The sequence below is a fragment of the Ursus arctos genome, unplaced genomic scaffold (genome assembly GCF_023065955.2).
Source record: "Ursus arctos isolate Adak ecotype North America unplaced genomic scaffold, UrsArc2.0 scaffold_18, whole genome shotgun sequence".
Lineage (NCBI taxonomy): Eukaryota > Metazoa > Chordata > Mammalia > Carnivora > Ursidae > Ursus > Ursus arctos.
The window spans coordinates 58,665,166-58,680,565 of record NW_026622852.1 but is presented as its reverse complement, the minus strand read 5'-3'; the positions used below and the strand labels follow the sequence as shown (position 1 = coordinate 58,680,565).

Sequence of the window (15,400 nt, the reverse complement as noted above, 5' to 3'; positions counted from 1 at the left end):
CCCCACCCCATCTCCGGTGGGTGCCTGTCCCAGACCCCATCCAGATGTACCCTTGGAGGAGACCCCCACGGCGGAGTGAGGTGGGGTTTCAGCGATGCGGCCTCGGCTTCGGATTCACCCCAGGGGGTGCAGAGCCCCAGGCTTGTCCTCTGGCTTCTGGGGGGTGGGGGTCGGGGACCCGATGGAGGACGTGCCCCAGACGGGGCCTCTCGGGAGAGCCCCACCCGGACTCTGGGAAACATCCCCAGGGCTCTGGAAAGCCTCATTGTCTTTAAAACCTCAGAAATGACCAGCGAAGCGAAGATATCTCCTAATATCTTTATTGTTCCTTCAATAACCGGACGGTACAAAGTTCCCTCGTTTTGGCTTCGAACTGTGCTCCCCACGCAGTCTTCCCTCGGAACCGTTCCTTCCCCAGCAGAAACAGTTTCCCTAGATAAGCCCTTCCTACCCGCGGGTACGTTAGGTAATTTAACAACAAGAAGAGTAATTCCTTTATTATCAACATGAACTTGATTACCTCTTTCTAAGGGTGAACACTGAAATTTTTTTTTTCTTTTTAGAAACAAAAACCATCCACTTACTAAGTCCAAACTACAGCACGGCATTTACAACACCCAGCGCATAAACGGAACACAGAGCTACCACCTCAAGGAAACGACAGACAGACGCGGCACGATATATCTACGGGGGACGCGAGCTCAGACAAGTGGGTGCGGCCGCCGCCGGCAGGCGCCGCACACGGGTCCGTGGGGCCGCGGGGCCTCCGCGCAGCTCAGCTAAGACACAACACGCGGTCGAGAGACAGCAGCTGTGATGGGATGAGTTACACTCGTGGAGCGCGGCCGGCCCGCGGGCCCTCGATGGAACACGGCAGGCACGCCCACCGGAGCTGAGCGCGATCTGGGGGAAATGTCCATGCGACCTAACAGTGGTTGTTCTCGGGCGAGAACAGGCCAACAGTCGTTGCCTTACTTCTGTAGGTTATTTGACCAGAAAGGGGGCCGGGCAGGGGGCGGCGGGGCGGGGGAGAGGGGACCAGGGATCCCTGGACTGCAGTTCCAGCTGCAAAGACGGGGGGCGGGGGGGATGTGTCTCTTCCCAAGTGTGTTGCCCTCTCGCTCGAACCAGAGGCGCACAGAGGTGAGGCCAACGCGCGGTGCTGGAGCCCACGCTGCCGCCGAGGTCTCAAAATTAGCATGATTAGTATCGGGAGGTTGTTTCCGCGGCCGCTCCGCAGGCGTGTCCGCGTGGGGGAGGCCTGGCCCCCGGGCTCTGCGGCGGGGACCCCTACAACTCGTCGGACCGGATGACGTGGAAGAGGGTGACGTTGTAGAGGACCTGGTGGCCGTTGTTCCAAGCGTACAGGGCGCGGTCCTTGGGGTTGTAGTCCAGCATGGAGATGTGGGAGTACTTGTTCTGGAAGGGGATGTCGATGTACTCGTAGGTCGAGGCGTTGGTCTGGTACGCGTAGTGGACCTTGGTGCCCCCCGAGTAGCCGTTGGTGACGTAGAGAGTCCCGCAGATGATGAAGGCCTCGCCGGCACTGCGCTTGGGGTAGCTGGTGTTCCAGGTGTGCAGGACCTGCAGGGACACGGGGTCCAGCTTGCTGATGACGATGTTGCCGGCGTTCTGGTTGGTGGCGTAGACGGCCCACAGCCCGTTCTCGTCCACCATGAGGTCGATGTCCGAGTGGCCACCCCAGGCGTAGTGGTACATGTTGTTGTAGCCGGCGTAGTCCAGGCTGCGTGTCTTGAGGATGGTCTCCGTCTTCAGGTCGAACCGGATGACGATGTGGCTTTGGAACTTGTTGAAGTAGATGGAGCCGTTGTACACCACCTGCCCCGTGCCGGACCAGGGGTGCGGGAGGCGGTGCGACGTGAAATTGTCCGTGGTCATGAAGTCGGTCATGGACTTGTACTCGCGGACAAAGCGGTTGTTGTGGTAGCCGTCCATGTACCAGACCTGCGGGGGTGGTGGGGGGGAGAGGGCACACCCGTTAGTGGCTCTGGGGGTGCAGGCGGGGCTCCCCCACGGGACTCAGCAGCGGCCCGGCACCTCGAGACGGAGCCGAGAGAACCAGGGGAGGACGATGAAGACCAGGCAATGTCACTTCATGTCCTTCCCCCAAACTCACAGGGTACGCGTCAAAGCCAACAGGACTGTCCCCGCTGGGAAAGAAGGCCCGGTGAAGACAAAGGATGGGGAGGCACTCTCTGGGAAGGGGGTCTGGGGACTGGCAGCCCACAAGCTTGGGGTGCAGCTACCCCGCAGGTCGGGGACATGGGTGGCGACAGAACCGCCCCCCGCCCCTCTGCTCAGGCTGCGTCCAGGCTGTGGGTTCACTGCGCCTCCCTGGCCAGGAACACAGCAGGTGCTCCCACTTATATGGGGAAGGAAGGAACTCCATCAGAGCACGAACGCCTAAGCCAGCAAGACGACACTGGACGAGGAGAACATTCGCAGGCGCAGGTGGCTCCTGTGGCGTGGGGACCCATCACCAAGGTAGGGCACCAGGAAGGGCAACCTCCCGCATGCAAGGGGCCACCGGACGTCGGTCTTCTCGTCCCGCCAGGCTGCCACAGCGGCCCGGACTGAGGCGCCCTATCTGCCAGGCAGGAGAGCATTAAGAGGGCACTTGGGGCACTTCACGTGGAATCACGGTCACACCCACCCCCCGGGCTGCTTCTCCAAGAAGCACAAGGGCTTCGTGCAAGGCCCCGAGGGTCACAAGCCACCAAGGGAGCAAACCCAGTGCTGGCTCACGTTTGGGGTTACAGAGGAAGAGATTTCCGATTATTGCTTAAATGCTAGTTGACGCGAAACTGTCTAGACTTTGTACAAAACGCTTTAGTCATTTTCAACCAATATGGGAGCAAATTAGAAAGCAATGCAGTTACACGAAGAGGTCTGCCCGGCTAGCGCCGTCCCCAGTGCATCTGTCTGGCAGCAGGACAGCTGCTTTACCCGTCAAGGCTCTGCCGGCTGCAGGAGAGATTAAGGATGCGGGCCTTTCAGACACGGCATTACACACGCATTAAAAATTTAGAAAAAATCCTAACCTTGTTCCTGAGGCTCCTATTCAGATGCTCAGAGGCAGGTGTGCTTTTTGTTTTTAATGAGATTAAAAAAAAAAAAAAACCTGGGTCTCGTTTGAGGCTTTTACTACCCTTAGCCTCCACAGACCAGCCCCCCGCGATATGGGTCTCGGATTAGAACGGGCAGGTGCTGGGCTGCCAGGGGTTCCGGAGGCCATGATCACGCTGCCGAGGACTGGCCCTCCTGCCTCCCCTTGGCTCTCTCCTGAGACAGGGAGCTCAGTGCTTCTTCCAAGACCGGCTCAAACAACATTCCCCCCTTTGAACCCTCTCCTGACCCAGGCCCGCTGAAGCCGCCTCTCTCCCGCTCTCAGCACGGACGTGTTCCTGAATGTGCACAAATGTCTCCGCCCCCATGAGCGGGCCTGTAACACCAGGACCCCAGGGTCCAGTGCCTCCCCCCGTGTGCAGAGATGGGTGAAATGGGCACCAAATTGCTCAAGATTTGTAAACTGCCTCTTCCCGGAAATTAGCAAATCGGACGCAGGGCACGATGCTTTTGGAAAATGCAATTTAGGCCGGGAGATGCTTTTGGAAAATGCAATTTAGGCCGGGAGGGAAAGCCAGCCCAGGACACTAAATGTTTAAGACCAGCTCTTGGCCTGGTGGCCGTAAGACACCAATGAAAAGCCCCTCTGCAGAAAGAAGGCACAGCATCGCAGCCCTGAAGGGCCCTGAGATAAGGTGCCCCTTCCCTTACAGTGGGCACCGCTCTGGGTTCACTGTGATCTCCGGATCGGAATGCCTTTCTCTCCCCTCCCATCCAAGTCCCAAGACTCACAGAGAATCCCATCACCCCCAGAAGGCCTCCCCCGACTCTCCAGCCTCACCCAGAACCCCCATATCTGAACTCCTAGAGCCTGGAACCTGGCTGCCCTCTGAGCCCCCGGGCACGCTCACTTCCCAGAACAATTGCATCAGACTCCAGGGACAGAGCCACACGTGTGTTGGTTAAAGTTTCAGGTGATTCCAATGTGCGGGCAAGGCAGGACCCTCTGGCTTGGAGCCTGAGCCGTCTTGCTATGGTCTGTGCCGCCTTGCCCTGTTATGCCGTCAGCTCCCTATTCGCCCCCATGCCTGGTGCCGCCTGATTGAACCTTCCAGAACTGCGATCCAGACCATCATTCCTCTGTAAACCTGACTCCTCAGCTCCAGGCTCTTCCCTGCAGCATCCGGCCGCCTTTGCACCTGCCAGGCCAAGTCCCTAGCTCTCAGACACCTCTGGCCTGGTGCTCTGTGCCCCGCACCTGCCGCTCCCACCGTGCTGTCCCCCTCTCCACTGATCATGCCCACCACCTGAAGGGCATTTCCTACACCCCCTCTACGCCCAGACAGGGAGGTCTCAATTTTGTAGTGGGGTGACTGTGGCCCCCCAAAAGATATGTCCACATCCAGGAACCTGTAAATGTGACCTTATTTGGAAAAGAGAGCTTTGCAAATGTCATTAAGGATCTCAAGATAGATTAGCGTGGGCCCTAAATCCAATGAGTGGTGTCTTAAGAAGAGGAGAGACGTAGACACAGAGGGGCTGATGCGAGCTGGCCTGGGACGTCTACAGCCGAAGCCAGCCAATAGGAGGGAAGGTGTGGACTCCAGACAGAGTCAGGGAGGAAGGTCTCCTGCATTGGGGGGGGGGGGGGCACAGCCTGGCATCAGGGTGAGAGCTTTGGAGCCCCAGCACCATCAGAAGCACGTGGGCCAGTCACCACCGAGAGAAGGCAGCTTCCAGACATGGTGGAAGAACACCAGAGTCCAGCGGAGAGCCTGGCACACAGCTGGTGCTTAATAAAGGAGTCAAGTAAGGAAGGGCGCAAACGCATCCTGAGCTAACCTTGTTCTAGCAGCTCAGAGCAAAGGCGTCGGGAGGCAGTGAGCCATGCCCGCCCCTCTGCGGCCCCCAGACGGGCCCCCACCAGGGACCCCCCGTGCAGCGCTCCCTGCTCCCCAGCCTCTGGCCACATGCCTCTGACCACACCCCCGTGGCAGCCTGCCCCGAAGCTGACATGGATTCTTGTTTCCCTTTGGAACAAGTTACTGTTTTCCTGCATGTGTGATCAAAATGGGAGGGGAGAATGAAAAGGATCCAAACAAAACAGCTGTCCTCCAGATCAGTGGCAGGGCCCAGGGACGCGCCCCTCAGCGGCTGGGGGTGGAGGGGGCTGTGCTGAGCACGTGGCTCCGAATGGCCCGAACCACACAGGTGTGGGGCAGAGCTGCCCGGCATCCCACCAGCCAGCTCGGCTCCCCCCTCCCCTAGCCAGCAGCCCCCCAAGGAGGCCTCTTCCTGCCGCCCTCTCTCCGCGCACTCCGTCCATCCCCGGGGCCTCCTTTTCTGGAGGGCGACCCAGTCATCAGGCAGGAACAGGTGTCCCATTATCGGCAGCATCTCCTACCCCTCCACAGCTTTGCGAACCAACACCCTCCCCGTTTGGGGCAAACAGCTGGGCTTCCAGGAGCCCCGATACTTGGGATCTGAGAAGGGATCTTTTGAGCAGTGCTCTTTACAACAAAGGAAAATGATATCACTGCAGGGGCCAGAGGCATGCGTGTGGTGTCGGACGCGGGCACGAGCCCCCAGACCCCGGTGTGTGGGGCGTGTGTGGTGGGCAGACTGCAGGCAGGAGAGGGGGACTGGGCCGTCTCAGGGCGCCTGCTGTAGACGCTTGTTACTGAAACCACGGACCGGCCTTTCCCAGGACCGTGGCCTCGAGACTGCACCGGGGTTTTCTCATCAAACAGCTGGGGTGAGGGTGACCTCCACACCAGCAGGTCGCTGAGGGTCGCTGGATGCCCAACCAGGACAGGCACGCAGAACGCTCCCCAAGGGCCCGGCACGCGTGTCGCGGTGCTACCGCAGAGCCTCTCATACTAAGGGATCTCCGTGCACGCAGAGGGCTCAGCTGTGCCGGCGCGGAGCCCTGCCGTCTCACCATCACCAAACCCGGAACAGAGCTGGGGTTCGCCGCGGGGAATGAGGCCAGGAGACCGATTGGCATTACAGCCCCTTAGACTGTCAGAGAACTTGCAAGCACCAGCTAACTGTCCCGACTCAACCCAGAAAATAAAACAGAAACCACCCTCCAAACACCTGTCTGCACTTGCACCCCGGGTCTGCGGTCCGGGACGGACTCTCCAGAATCCTCCGCAGCCCAGGCTGGTGTGAGCCGCTCCGGGGCCGGGGGACAGGGGTTGCATAGACAGATGCCCCGTGGTCCCCGCCCCATGCCCACCTTCCCCAGGAGGAAGTGCGGTGCCACCTCACTTCCGAAACACAAGAGATGCTGCCTGCATCCTGGGGCCAGCAGGTGTGGCAGTGGGGGAAGGGAGCCGTGGAGACCAGAAATCTCCGGGGAGAGGAAGCCACCCTTTCCTTCCCATTAAGAGTCCTCCAGACAAGGCCTAGAAGCCCCTCTCTCAATCCTGCCTGAAGGAAGAGCAGAGATTTTCTTAAAAAGTGGTCAGTTTCTGAACGTCCTGCCAGCCCCTGAAAGCAGGGGCGGGTGGGAGTGGCCCCAGACTTCTGGCTTGTTCACGCCCTGGAGCGTAGCCAGCAAGCGGGCGCTTGGCCAGAGGACGCATGCCCAGACGGTGCCCCTCGTCCCCTGAGAGCCGCAGGGGAGTCTGCCTCTGGCGGAGGCTCCAAGCGCCACCGAACAGCCATATCCGGGCGTCCCCGCGCTCAGCCGGCCGGCCCTCAGCCCCAAATCCCCAATGGGGCTCGCGAGACACAACCCAGGCCCTGCTTTTCTCTCCTTTTCTGAGTTTTTACCCAGGCGGGTAATGGCTGGGAGAAAAAGAACACAGCCTCTTCCTTAAATCGGAAAGGAACATGCATTTCCATCAGTCTTGAATAACAAATGAAACACCAATGAGATGCCCTTGAACTAAGGCCTGAGAGGAGCTCCACCTGGGGCAGGGGTGGGGCTGGGAGTGTCTGGGAGCTCCCCTCCCCTGCCCTCCAGCTGGAAAGGCAGAGTGGAGCCCTGGGTGGGGGGGGAGGGGGGCTTTGCGGGGCTCCACCTGCTCTGACGACCCCACCATCGGTCCCCTACTGGACCCCACCCCTGTGGTCTGCGACTCCGGGGGAGCACAGGGACCTCAGCCAGGACCAGAGTCCTTCCCCAAAGCCGCGGGGAACAAACCCCCAGGAGCGCCCAGCAGGGCTCCAGCCACAACTGCTGGCGTGGTTTTCCGCGTAGGTGGGCACACGGGCACTGGAGTGAGAGACATTCGGGGGACGGCCCCATGGGGGACCGCGGCACCCCCAGACCCAGGCCTGGCGGAAGAGGCACTTACCCGGTTATCACCTTCTGGAGCCAGAGGGTCTGTCATCCAGGACCCGAACCTTGAGCCCGAGGTCTTGACGGTCACGGGGTCACTGATGCCCGTCAGCTTGCCACAAGCTGGAAGACAGGGCACAGAGCAGAAGGTGAGCTCCTGGTCCGACCCTGACCACCCACTGCAGGAGGACGTGGGTCCCCTCTGCTCCTTTCAGTCAGGGTGCCACTCTTCCTGGTGACACCCCTAGCCCCAAAGGCCGGAGAAGCTCCCCATCCGCCCCCAAACAGAGCCCCCGAGGCCAGGGAGCACAGGGAGAGGGAGGAACAGCACCCCTACCTCCCTGCCTCACTCCCTGAGTCCCAAGGGGCTCGGGGGTGGAGGTGCCACGGCAGGACATATAGGGGACTGGCCTCGTCAAGATACGGTTTTGTCCTCTGGGCAGCTGGCACGGCGGCGGGAGAGAGGGCATCGCAAGGCCCCACGTGGTGGGACTCCCCACAGGACTCCATGCACAGCACCACCTGGCTCCTTTGGGACGAGCTCACTGCTCCGCACCCCTCGGCCAGTTAGAACCAGACGAGGGGAGAGAACCTCCCGCAGGGGGAGACATTCCCTTCTGCCTGGGGCGGGGGCCCCCCGTGCGGCCAGAGAGCTGGGACTCCGGAGGCACGGACAGAGCGGGGCAGCGGGACGGATGGGGCTGCAGATGTGGCCTCAGTGCCACCCGTCTCATGGAGGGACGCCGGGAGGGAGGGACCCAGAGCCACCCCAGCACCCGCACAGCGGAGGCGGGGACCCAGCGCCTTCCCACAGCCCCGTGGGCCTGCCGGGCTGCACCTGACGGCCCAGCAGAGACTCCGCGGCCACTTGGGTCTTCCAGATTAAAGGAATCCCCGCCAGCCCGGAGGGCAAGGCGTTGCTGGGCCCTAGGAGCCTGCACACGCACACAGTGCAGTCAGCAAGGTCCCAAGGAGATCTGGGTGCTTTCAGAAGATTGTCAGTGACTTAACCCGGGGACACGGTTTAGCCGGGATAATCCTGCAGAACTGAGAGCGGGCCGGGCCTCAGAAGATGGTCTCTCTAAGAACTGGAAGTGGGGTGAGTTTCTGCATTAGAACCATGCAGGACTGCGAAGACCAACCCCTGACAACCCAGCCCAGCGCCTGGAGTCCTGTTTCTTCGTGCTGGCGGGAGCGCAGAGAGCGCCGGGAGGGATGTTAGCCGCCTGCAGGCAGGAACGGGGGTGCTGGCACCCACACCCCCATCAGTGGCACCGCCCTGCTCATGGCTGGCGCCGCCTTGCCTTGGGTCCACACCTATTTCTACCAGCCTATCTCTTCCCCTTTCCAGATTTCCTGTCTGTTCCTCTTTCGGGAGTAATCCTGTGCTCTCCCACGTAAATACTGTCCCCTCACAGCCCGCGGCTTCCTGGCAGGAGTCATTGCTTGTGGAGCTGGTGGTGGATGGGCAGGTGGGTCGCGTCCCTGCTAAGAACCAGAGCAAGTTTGCTGGGCCCCATGCACACGTCCCCCATCTGTGGGAGGACAAGGGGGATGGGAGAAAGGTCCAAGGTTTGCCAGTGTCTACAGGGACTGGAAGAAAAAGGGGGTGCTCAAGGCTGGTGTCCCCCTGCACTCTCTGGTTCCTACGACCTAGGGGCTCTGGGCTGCCCCTGGGAGACAGCAGCTTCTCTGGACTGGGTGGGAATTGGGAGACAGTGACAGGGGCCACCTCCAGCCGCCAGAGCCTCCCCACCACTGAGCCAGGGGACAGTGGTCCTGCCGGCGCCCGGAAGGAGGAGTCATCACCCCCAAGGGTGTCCTGACTCGGGGAGCCCGGCGGGCCTGTGGGTTTTCCATCCAGTGTGCTGCTGACTCACACCGAGGCTCTGGCCAAGTCTGCGCAGCCACGGCCCCCTGTGCTGGATGACCTCCTGAAGGAGACCAGATGTCTGTCCTCCACATCACACCCAGCGGGCGGAGATGGCGGGCCCGTGCCCCAGCCCGGCACAGACGCCTGGCCCTTCCCGCCTCCACGCCTTTGCTCAGGCTGCTTCTGCACCTGGAGTGTCCTCCCCCAGCCCTCTCACCTGTCCTCTACGGCTTTGCCCAAACCCAGGCCTCTACCTGAGACCTCTGCCTTCGGAACCCCGCCCACCTTGTCCTCCCCAACTCAAGCCAGTGACCACACATTTCCTGGGGCCTCAGACCCCAGTGTCCAGGTCTTGCAGCCCCAGGCCACAAGCTTGTTGCACTCCCTGGCTGGTCCCCCAAGGCTCTGCCACGGAACCATCCATGAATGAGTGAGTGAATCATCTCTCAGGTACTTGGAGGTAAAATGATTCATCTCTCAGAAAACCCTCAAGATGTCCTTCGCCATGTGCCCCAGCAGAGGGGACGGGAGGTGAAGCAGGGTCACCCTCCTCTGAGTGTGGTACAGTCTGCCTTTTCTGTAAGCCCAGAGGGCAGCTGCGGGGGCTGAGGAAGTGGGGAGCTTCTAGAAGGGTGTCTGGCGTGAACGCGGCAACCGCTACCATGACTGTGGATTCAGATCAAGGATGTGGAGAAAAGTCGGGGTCAGGGCTGCCTCAGACCACCGCACTGCGTCCTGCCCACGGTGGGCCTTCGGGCCTGGGGCAGAGTTGGGGAGCCGGCCACTGCAGGAAGCAGGGTGCAGGTCAGGTCTGATCTGGAGGGGAAGGGTCAGCAGTAGCACCAACACCCGCCCTCCCTGGGCTGAGCTCTCCGTTCCCCTCACCCTCGTGCACCCTGGCTCTGGGGACCCCCAGGAGGAGCCTTGAAATCACTGGTCAGAGCTTGCGGAGAAGGGTCCGCCTGGCCTGGGAGCCCTGCTCTTCCTAATACGGGCTGCAGCCTCTCGTCTCCAGGGCCGACCGGGCAGGAGGCTGCCCCCCCTCCTTGAGTCAGGGAGTTATTTTTGGTTCTCTGTCCAGACTGGTTCTGCCAAGACCTCGGGAGCTGACAGGATCTAAAAAAGCCCCATGGCAGAGCCTCACGGAGGAGTCTTGGCACATTCAGTTCAGGAAAGTGTCCCTCTCTGTCACGAGGGCTCAGGATGCTCGTGGTGGGGGGGGGAGGCTCGGGAAGCCGCCCTGCGCAGGTGCAGCTCAGAGGAGGCGGAGCTCCGGGGCCAGAGCGCCCAGCTGGGAGCGTCCGGCCGGCCTCGCCCTCCAGAGCCCAGGCCAGAGCCCGGGGTGGGTGTCAGGAGGGAAGACACCTTGCAAATCCAGGAGCCTGGACAAAGCAGTGAAATCATTTGCCTGCCGCTATTCCCAGAAGGAATCTCCACTTCTGGACAACAGCTGGGACAGTCTCCACAGGGAGCCTTGAGCAGGCCCGGGGTGACATGCCCACCAAGGAACCAGGCCAGAGACCAGAGTGAGGGGCCGAGAGCCCCGTAGCAGGCAGGCTGGGCCCCCAGTTTTGGTCCCCCTTGGTCCCAGCTTTTATCCCTCGTGAACTGGGAACGGTTTGCAAAGCTGGGAGCTGGGGCAGACACACGTCCTCGTAGGTGGAATAATGTGAGGACCAGGCAGACCCAGAGCCTAGGAGGGTCACTCATCACCCCTCCGCACATGGGCAGGGTAGGGAAGGGCACGTGCCAGGAGACCTCTCACCAGGCCCAGTCCTGATCACTTCCTGGAAGGACTCCAGAAGGGGAAGCCTGCCCTGCCAGGATCCCACTCGGGTCAAGACACGAACAGCACTTCAGATGTGGGTTGGTTTCTTTCCTGTCGGGTCTCCTGCAGGCGGAGGCATCCTAGACTTAGCTCTCAATCCTCCACTGAACGCAAAAGCCGCTCATGCTATCTTCAATACCACCCTTGCCCCTCCAGGTCCCTGGGAGCAGGTCAGGACCAATGTGTCTGCCTTCCTGAACCTGCTACATCTCAAGGGCTAGAGAACAGGAAGGAGGCTTCCGACTTGCCTCCCCAGCAGAGAGAGCCCAGGATGTGGTGCCAAGGGGAAGCACCATGCCCTGACATCCCACACTGGCGAAGACCGTTATCAATGTGGACCCTGAAGCCCACGGGCTTCATTCACGTGTGTTCTCGGTGGAACAAGAAGACCCCCAGAAATTCTGATACTAAGGTTCTGGGTGTCTGAGCACTTCCTTCCCTCTGGGGAAAGCCCTAAAACTCAGCTCTTCTCCCTGCCCCCATCTTACAGACAGGAACATTGAGGCCTGAAGCTAAGAGGCACATGAGATGCTCAGGACACATCAATGTGTGAACAGCATTCTGCATTGGATCCTGAGTCCTGGCTCAGTTGGTCTAGCTGCTGGGTCATCTGACTGTGTGGGCTCCCCGGGGGGGGACAGTGAAGTCTCCAGCCCCAGCCTGGGGGCAGGGTCGCTGGCAGCTCTGGCGCTCCCCTGTCTGGGAACAAGGGGAGCTCTGGGGAGTGGTCAGAAGCTGCCTCTCTTGCAGAGGATGCCCAGAGATGCTGAGCCCCACCTCCAGTTTCAGAAACAGAGTTTCAGAGTCGTTTCTGGCTGGGCCTCTGGGAAAAACATACAATCCCATTGAGAGAGCAATCTTTACAAATAGAAACAGAAAACAAATGGAAGCTTGTTTTTCTCTGTGTACGTTTTGTGGTCAGAAATTACCAGCCATGTCGACTTAAAGAGAAGGTGGCCATAAGGAGCGACCCAATGGAGAGCACTCTGGGGGCAGCTGCAGTGTCTACACTGGGGAGGTAACGAGGACGGACCCACACTGAGACTTCAGACCAAGGAGCCAAGGCACCAAGGGGCTGGGGCCGGGAGTGGGGAGCTACTGCCTCCGGGACAGCTGTGGGAGAATGGGGGGCCCCCACAGTGCAGGGGGCGGGCTCCTCGGCTCTATGCTCACCAGCACCTCCCAGCGGGACAGCAGGCTGCTAAGACAGTGCCCATTTGCAAGCCTGAAATAAAAACCATACCAACCAGCCACAGGATAGGAATGCGGTCCTGCAGTTACTGAGCTCGAATGGAAACCTAGGGAGCGGGAGGAGCCACTACTCAATCTATCATCTGCTATTTATCTATGCCACACCTCGCACCTACCTGTCTGTTCATTCACCTACCAGCTGTGTCTGTCTGTCTGCCCGCCTACCTGCCTACCTGTCGCTTACCACCTGCCTGCCCTCCCACCACCCACTCTGCCGGGCATAGTGTGAGCCGTGATATGAGGTGTCCCCGGACTCACAGGGTGATCCCAGGGCACGGGGACTCCGACACCTTCATTGTACAGGTAAACAGGTGGCTGCCACTTGAGACAGTCAGTGCCCAGGGAGAGTCACACGGCTGCAGAGTGATACCTAGCTACCGCCTGCCGCAGACAGGGGGCTCTCACCCGTTGGTGTTCACATGAATCACCCAGGTGTGGGTTAAATGCCGATCCCTGGGCCCCCCGCAGCCTCCGATTCCATGGGTCTATCTACAAGTCAAGGTGTTTCTGAGGAAAGAAACACAGAGGCGAGACCACACAGCTGCTTCCCGATGGGAAAGAACACAGCCCCTGGGAGTCATCCTCTCTCTTTACTCCCAGATCAACCATCTCAGTGGCCCAAGGGTAACCGCGTGGAAGCCCCAAGATCCTAAGCTGAAAGGAAGATTCATGCAGCTTCTAAAAATAGGCCAGGTGCAGATGGGAAGGCTGCTCGTCCCAAGAGGGGCGTTGTCCCCTGGGAGAGGCCTATGGCTTCCCGCTGTTTGTAACTTTCCATTCTGAAATCCATCTCGCTCCTTGATCCCCTACTTGGAAAGCATGGAGGTCCCATCTCAGGTTCTCACTGGTATACACAGTCTGCATCCCAGGGACGGGATAAAATAACCAAGAATCCCCTGCCCCTGGATTCTCCAGATGCTCAGACCCCTGGACGGGGGTGTTTGGAGAGGCGGTCAGCGTGGGCTAATTCTGGGTAGAAACCCCGACCTGTGCCCGACGGAAATTATTATATAACCCGTAGTCATCAATACAGACCCTTAATCGTGAACATTCTAAACATCACACCAACCCTGGAGTGTCAGAACGGGGAAGCACTGTGGAGACTGCCCAGCCCTGACCCCTCCTGGGGCTGCCCCAGGTCCCCCAGCCCCTGACACACCAGGACTGGAGCACTGTGAAGTGACTGGAAAAACGCAGTAGACAATCCCTCATGGGACACGGCAGAAGTGCCCACATTAAACCAGATTAAACTCCCAATGCCTCTCGCCATCCTTCCTGGGCCTGGGGGACTTTCGAGTGTTTGCCTTTGCTGGGAGGTCTCGAACGGCGTTCGAAATAATCTGGCCGTGCAGACCTGCTCAAATAGGAGGGCTGGCCGACTACTTCCTTGCCCTTTCGATGTTCTCTCGCTTTCGTCCCATGATGCCAGGGATTTTTAAAAGATTGCTACTTTGGGATGTTGTAAGCTTATAAGAAGGCATTTGGGGTATGTGTGGAGGGTGTGGGGAGGGCATCAAGTTAGAATATCAGATAAAACCTAAGAAAACTTCTTCATAAACCAAAATTACCCTAAAAATTACCCTCAAGTACACTAAGTATACAGTATGAACATGAACAACTGTGGTGTCAAAAAATATTTGGTGAGAAGAGCCAGCTAATCTTCACAGGAAAACCCAAGAATGAACTGGAAATTAGAAACGTGCCAGAAGAATGGGCGCAGACACCAGCAAGTCACGATTTGTGAGAGCAAGCAAGAGGGAGGTTGATAAGGCGAGCAGGAATTCAAGCACAAGCCAGAATCCAGAGGGGTCCCCCCATGGCAGGGGACCCCCCAGATCTGGTGCCCCCCAGAAAGCAACAACGGGGTTGAGGAGCCCATGCACTCAGGGGCTCCCTCCATCCAGGCCGTTAGGACGGACTGACGCCTTTTCTCGCTGTGAATGGCAAGTCGTCTATGGTGGTGTGACCGAATTTTCTTTTCTCTTTTATTCAAACTACGCATGATTTGCTATCTCGGGAGTTTCGTTAGCCTTTGTTCCCAACCTGGAGAGAATATGAGATGTATGTTTCCAGCCCTATGAAACGCGTGTCCTAAACTCACCCATCACACACGCAGACACACTCACTCACGTGTGCGCGCGCACACACACATTCTTCAGATGGTATGTGGCATCTAGTACCTTTTCCGGATGTGCGACTTCATGGGGTCTGTGCGCTGGCCTTTGCACAGGGTCGGACAGTGCGCTAGGGGGAGGGCCGCCGCCTCGGTACGCTCCTACGCTCTACCCAGGAGCCCTAATGCAGCCGCGGCCTCCCTGAAGCCAGGCGGGCGCTGTCCGCTTCAGCACCGCTCCCTAAGCCTGTGCGTGAGCGGAGGTGGGCGGAGCAGCGCCACGCCCCCGCAGGGTTCTGGTCCTACCTAGTTTTTGCATGCATGCACGGAGCCTTTCTTCAAGATTGGACACTCTGCTCTGAAGTTCATCGTAGTCATAGGCGCCAATCTCCTCTTGCAGCTCGTTAAGCACTGACGTCAGATTCTGGACCTCCTCCTTAAACTGCAATACCAATTTGGCATCGGCCTTGTACTCTTCCAACACAGGAATCAAAGGCCTAAGTTCATCCATTTTCGCTTTTATCGCCTGCAAGGTTAAAATAAGCTGGGTTCAGTGCTCTGCGTGCAAAAACTTGCAACACCCTGCCTTGGCCTGGCTTCTCCCCGGGTGAGGGAGTGTGTGCACACTCCTGTTGCATTTATAGGTTTATGTATTCTGGCCCAAAAGAGTTAGAAGAGCATATTAAACAGTCTTCAGAACACCAACATATTTGGGAAAGGTCTTTATTGTCAGTTTAGAATGCAACATCTTAAGGTTACATGCTTTTAGTCACACACACAAAGTTTCTTTTCTTTTTTTTTTTTCTTTTTCAAAAAATGCATTGACAAGGGTTCAAACTATCCATGGAATGCATCTACCGCCGCATGCAAAAGAGGATCCTGGTTGTGTTCAAGGTTCCTTAGTGATATGGTGCTAAGTATTGGAAAATAATAGTAAAAATGCATGGTGCAAAAGCT

At 58.8% G+C, this 15,400-nt stretch overlaps 1 protein-coding gene across 5 annotated transcripts in view; it reads right to left on the bottom strand.

Moving 5' to 3' along the window:
* Positions 1-304: 304 nt before the first annotated feature.
* The window catches only part of OLFM1 (olfactomedin 1), a 36,620-nt gene continuing 21,524 nt past the window's right edge, over positions 305-15,400 (bottom strand). For all 5 annotated transcript variants that reach the window (XM_026514319.4, XM_026514318.4, XM_044389502.3 and 2 more), the window contains exons 4-6: positions 14,750-14,969; positions 7,395-7,501; positions 305-1,965 (exon numbers count right to left, since the gene is read on the bottom strand). In XM_026514319.4, the coding sequence (XP_026370104.1) occupies positions 1,291-1,965; positions 7,395-7,501; positions 14,750-14,969 (1,002 nt within the window). In that variant the 3' untranslated portion in view covers positions 305-1,290. The remainder of the gene's footprint in view (positions 1,966-7,394; positions 7,502-14,749; positions 14,970-15,400) is intronic.